This window comes from Rhipicephalus sanguineus, chromosome 5, assembly GCF_013339695.2.
Source record: "Rhipicephalus sanguineus isolate Rsan-2018 chromosome 5, BIME_Rsan_1.4, whole genome shotgun sequence".
NCBI classification, from domain to species: domain Eukaryota; kingdom Metazoa; phylum Arthropoda; class Arachnida; order Ixodida; family Ixodidae; genus Rhipicephalus; species Rhipicephalus sanguineus.
In genome coordinates, this window is record NC_051180.1 from 35660000 (window position 1) to 35665999 (window position 6000).

Below are 6000 nucleotides of genomic sequence, written 5' to 3' on the forward strand. Positions count from 1 at the left end.
CGCATGCTCGGGCCTCACATGTAAACACGGTCACAACGGGGAAAGAGAACTCCGCAAGAAGAGACGGTGCCGACCATGGTGCCGACACAGCCAACACAGCACAAGGGAAAATGGCGTCGGAGGCGCAGAGCGAAGAAGACGCCGACGTTCGGTGACGCTGGGATCGCCCCCACTAGTTGATGACGATGGCGATGTCACTCAGGTTTCGGTTTCGCTCTAGTGGTGCCAGCGCTGCCTTACCACACTTTTGTGTAGCGGCAGCCGTCAACATTTGTCCGAATTAAGCGGTGCTGAGCCCAATTCTGACGAATTAACGAAGGTTTGGTCCCATAGATTAACATGCACTTCGGCCGGGACCAATAGAGCCGTCCGAATTATCCGAATTTCCGAATTAACGGGTGTCGAATTAACGAGCTTTTACTGTATTCGGTTCGGATTCGATTCAAGATTAAATTTCACTATTCGCACACCCCTATAATTAACTCTTTTTGTACCGCGCCCATAGGGCATCGATAGCCTGCTATCGATGGTTTGAATTGCCGCTTTCGAGAGTTTTCATGGCTGCTCACAGACACACTGCGCCATCCATCACGAAGGGGAAGAACTACAGTAGTTTCCTTCTTTATGTAGTTTGCTTTTTCCCGCGTGGCCTATATTTTTTAAATCTCTCCGAAGTTGCATGATCGCCTAAGTGCAAAGTAAAAATGGCCGCCACCAAATGCGGCGCGCGCGCGCTGCGTAATATCGCAGACATCTGCATTCCTTTGTGTTTGCGGCTGATTTTAACGATTTAAGAGGAGCAGCGAGTCTCAGCACGCTGCCTTTTTGTCAGACTTTGACTCTGAGAGCAACGACGATCCAAACCAGCCCGGAACATCGGTCAGCTTCGCTTTCTGCTTTAGACCACCTCAGTTCGCGTTTCAGCACCAGCCTGCCAGGATGGAAACATTTCGAAACTGTAAGAAATACAAGTGCAACTAGAACCAAGCAGAAAACGAGTTTACTGCAAGACATGCAACGTTACACTATGCTTTACATCAAGGAACTGCTTTGCTGCATGACATGCCCAATTGTAGTGCTTACAGTAAGACTTGTGTCGAGGAAGTCCTGTTCAAAGAAATAGTTTTGATTTTTTCAGAGATGGTGCCTATTAGACTGCAGTACAGTATGTATACCTCATAATTTTCGGTATATTTTTTTAGTAGTAGATAGAAGTGTGTCATTACAAACGCTTTTCGGTTTTGTCCCGCAACCTTGAATCTGGCTATTTATATTGCTTGCATAACGTACATCTCGTTAATTAAACATATGCATGAAAAGTTCATTTATTCTGCTTTTTGTTTATGTATTGCATAAAATATCAGGTGCAGTAGTTCCTTCAGCAAAAAATATCTAGTGTAACCTACAAAAAACACTAAATTTCCCCATGGAAGGGAAAGAATCAGTACTGTTGCCATTATAGAAAGTTGTAGTTCATAGACAGCCTAGACACAAAAATGTGAATCACGGCAGTGATGCAACAATACAAAGTTTGAAACTGTTTGTGATCGGTGCAACTCTCACTTATGTTCTTTTTTTCCCCTCTTCTTCTTTTCAGATGCCTCGAGAGTGCAGCCGTTCCAGTGGCTCCCCGAAGGCACGCCTGCCTCCTCACCAAGTGGTCCGCACAAGCACGTGCGCTCTGTCTCACACGACTCTTACTTTGAGCGGGGTGGCCTGGACATGTCTCTGGAGGACGTACATGCCGCGCTCGGGCTCAGTTCTCAGTACGGCGGTGCTCGAGTCGACAGGGTAGCAAACAGCCAGACCGCCCCACCAGTTGGCCCGCACAAGTCGCCTCGGAAGCAGAAGCTCTGTCCCGACAGTGGTGACGGTGCCAGCCCCAAGGTGCAACGGCTCAGCGATTGCTCACAGGCCCCCACATTCCACTCTAGTCAGGAAGCCACTGTAGAAGCCACGTGCACCAGCATGGACACGGCTCCTTCTGGCCACCATGCCTCCTCTCATCCCCAGCTTCCAACATTTGCGACAGCTTCCCACGAACAGGCAGCGGACGTACGACAGCAATCGAGTCGCTCCCTGACCCCCTACACGAGCCGACAACCAATGGCTGTGCACAGCCCCGACGATATTGAACCGTACACGTCTCCGTCTCCGCAAGAATTCTCACAGCCACCGAGCCACTTTGGGAATGTTGACGTACCCCCACCTCACCTTAGCAATGAGAAGATGGTCCTGGTAGAAGTTCATGCTGCCGACGAAGGTGGTGACTCAACCCAAGAAATTATTGATGGTGGGCTTGTCTTTCATCGCCCTTTCGTTGAAGATGTGGGTGAGACGGATGGTCGGTGCGAGAGTACGGGCGGTTCAACCGACTTCGACGAATCCGAAAGCAACGTGGGGACGAGTTTGTCCCTTGCCGAGGACATTGCAACTTCTCTCAAGATGAGCTGCTGCCAGTTTGACACAGACTTCCTGGTTGGTGACACCCGCGCCACAAGCCTCGAAACAAGCTTTCTTAACCGTATGAGTGCCTCGCTTCCGTACATTGAGGACACTGACACATCAGCATCACCCTTGTCATCGCCTTGTGCTGGATGCGAGCTGCTTCCCCAGGATATGTCAACCACAAGGTCAACACCATCGCCCGTCGACGTGCAGCAGAGTGATGCTTGTGACGTCAACAGCAGTGAACACATGAGCTCGTCCTTTGTGGCGGCTTCAGTTGTCGACGAGAGTCTCGAGACCCCCGTGTCTGTGATGCCAGAGGACGATGGCCTTCGGACGTTTTCGGACAGTGAACTCCATGGCCTGTGCGGAGGTGTTGACATGGTTCAGAGAGTCGAGGCTTTGAACAGCAGTGTTGTTCCTGCTGCTGGAGAGGGCAGTGCTGTTGGACAGAGTTCCTCTTCAGATGAGGAGGAGGATAATGAGGAAGCTATGCCATACTCTTACTTAGATGAGAGCCCATTGTTGAGTGATGCTTGTGGTGGCATGCTGCATTCTCAAAGCCAGGACCAGAACCTTTGTCTTCTTTCTCCTCAGGAGCCTACAGCTGTTGAGGATGAGAGAGAGGTTCCAGGTCAAACTGAGATGAGTGATATGGCCCAGGAAATGCTGGGCTCATCTGAAGAATGCAGGATGCAGGTAGAGCCTTGTGTTATGGAACTAGCACCTATGTTGTGTGACACTGGTGCAGACACAGGGCAGGCAGTGCCTGGGGATATGGAAGACGCGCTATTAGATTTCAGTAGCGACTGTAGTGAAGGACCAAAAAACATTTGCGATCAGGGCTCACCTGACAATGGGAAGAATTCTCTACTTAATTCTAGTCCTGAAATATCACTTAATTCTACTTGCTTACCTGACCATGATCTTGTGGCAGGCTCCAATTTGGAAAGTGCTGCTGCCTACGATTTGTCAAAGCGCCTCAGTACCACTGACGAGAGCGAGACTAATTCATTTAACCAAGGAACTGTAGTCTCCGATGAATTAGCTGTGGAATTTAGTCATAACAAAGGTGACGATGCTGACAACAAGCAGGAAGTAGCACTGCTTGATAACGTTGGTAAGCCGGTTGTCGATATTGCTGCGTCGAATGAGTCAAAACAACTCATTGACTTCAGCGATGATGAGGTGCAGCTCAGATCATCACCACGACAAGTAAGAGTGGTTGAAGCAAAGCGAAAGTCTGAAATGGCAAAATCTAATGGTGCAGTTGTAGATACTGACAGGAAGCGCTTATCAGAACCGCCACACTATTCACGTTCAGAGAAACGAGGCTCTGTAAAGGAACTCATGTCAAAGTTTGAATCAAGCGATGCGCATGGCACTGCAGACTTAAGTCCCTCAAAAACTTGCCAGCCAAGCCTCTTTACACAGCTTAAGGTTATGCGGCTGCAGTCACTTAAAAACCCATCATCTCCTTCTGCCAATTACGATCCATGGTCCGATCCTATTCTTGACCAAGAGGATCAAGAGGAGAGGCTGTGCTGCACTGAGGAAGTTTCAAGTGCTAGCACAGTCCCCAAGAGTAACAAACTTCATGAAGATGTGGGACCAGTACACACAACTCAGCCTTCAGCTTCAGAACCACAGGCCACTAACACTACCGCGGAGATTGCTTTGGACGTTACCGTAACGGATGGCACAAGACCTTCCACGCTTGAATTGCGGAAGGTCAACGTACCAACTCAGGCCATTGAGCCACAGAGAACTGACCCTGTCGTGACCAAACCTGAAGCAACACGCAGTGCTTCAGTGCCGGCCGTCGAGAGCGAGGTGAGTCGCAGGCGGATCGAAAAGATAAAAGAAGAGCGCCGTGCTCAACTGAGGGAGAAGCTCAAGTCTGAGGGCTGCCGCTCCCATTCGGACGAGGCAGTCACAACCAAAGCAGAAGTGAAGCTCAGGCGGACTTCGGAAGATGTCGCACTGTGGAACGTGGATGTTGTCCCGCTTCGGCAAGCAAATCGCGAGAACGAGCGACATCAGCTGTCCAGTGTCAGGAGCTGGCCAAAGCAGACGACTCCAGGGGACCAGAGGAGACGAGACAGCGCGAAACAAGCCAGCATCGACATCGCAGACAAGAAGCCACCGCCTGGCAGAACCTCGCCTGTCAAGACATCACCCGTTAAGAGTTCGCCAACGAAGACCTCGCCTCTTAAGTCATCGCCTGTCAAGTCACAGCCCACGAGGTCACCGGCCCAGCAGGCAGAAACCATCGTGCGAAAGCAGGACCTTTCCCCGCCAAAACGGATCCGCGACAGGGCGGCCATGTTTGAGTGTCGCAGCCAGAAGGAGCAGGCACGCCCGCCACCTCAGCGACTCGCCCGTGCAGATCTTTCTTCGTTCTAAAGTACTGGCCATCATTCCACAGCGCCTGCTGCATGTTGCTTTCTGGAGTCCTTTTTTATTGCTATTCACCTTCTATCGGGCGAAAAAGCACCTTCGTTTATAGGTTCCCACTGTTTCTGCGAGTGAGTGTTGAGGAAAATGCTTGGTGCTACTTTGCCGCAGTCTTGTTCTGCATGTATATTGTGGGGCACCATATTGTTATTATTGCGATCATTGACAGCATTTGGCAAACCTCTTTTCGTTGCAAGAGAGTGGATGGTAGAAATCACGCTGTGCATTCTCATTAATGACGAACAAAAATTAGGGACCCTTCCATTACGCGCAAAACTTTGCCAGTTTCTCACTAAGGGCTTGAACATTCTACCTGTCTTGCGAACTTAAAACAGCTTCCATCTAAAAAGCCAAAGTATGCGTAGTGACAAAGGCAGGGAGTGAGAACTCCTTACTTTTACCTTTTTATTTTCAGTGCTTTTTTTTTACTTTTAGGGAGTTCACTTTGTTTATTTACTTTCATTGAATGCTGTGTACATACTTGTTGCTGGTTTTTATGCTGTAATAAGATTTATATATATATTATAGATATATACATATGAACATTTATGAGAAAAAATATATATGTATGTGGCATCATCATAACAACATGCTTGTGGCCTGCTTTCTTTTATAAGCAATATTTATGCATAATTCAAATGCAAATCATTGTAGTGACATGGGGCTTCATTAGGTATGGGAGAGGATTTCTCCACTACCGATATGTGGGAGCAAATGCATACGTTGACATTGTCATGCATTTGCATGAACAGTAAGTAAAGTTAAATAAAAAGCTCTGCAGATTAGTTTGTAGCAGTGACAAAAATGTATGTATTGTCTTTATTATAGTATGTGAATGTGGAGTGCAAAGACTGGCATGTTCTTTTGCCGCCACTGCATTCCTAAAGCTGAAAGGAAAATTCTAGTCTCATGACGCATGCCAAAACTTTGTTTAGAGTAGTCTCTCCAGAGGTAGCATGCCACCTTCACTGTAAGAGCTGCATATGAGTTGACCATTGAATATCTTGCACACATTGTTACTGTTTTATTATATTACCATATCAACAAGGTAGACTAGTGTTTGACCAAGCCTAGTGTGGAAAGCAAAGAGCACAC

At 48.2% G+C, this 6000-nt stretch overlaps 1 protein-coding gene across 4 annotated transcripts in view; it reads left to right on the forward strand.

The window, feature by feature from the left end:
- Positions 1 to 5710, forward strand: part of LOC119393491 (uncharacterized) — a 267437-nt gene extending 261727 nt beyond the window's left edge. For all 4 annotated transcript variants that reach the window (XM_037660537.2, XM_037660536.2, XM_037660540.2 and 1 more), the window contains one exon: positions 1598 to 5710. In XM_037660537.2, coding sequence (XP_037516465.1) covers positions 1598 to 4854 — 3257 coding nt within the window. In that variant the 3' untranslated portion in view covers positions 4855 to 5710. The remainder of the gene's footprint in view (positions 1 to 1597) is intronic.
- Positions 5711 to 6000: the final 290 nt, after the last annotated feature.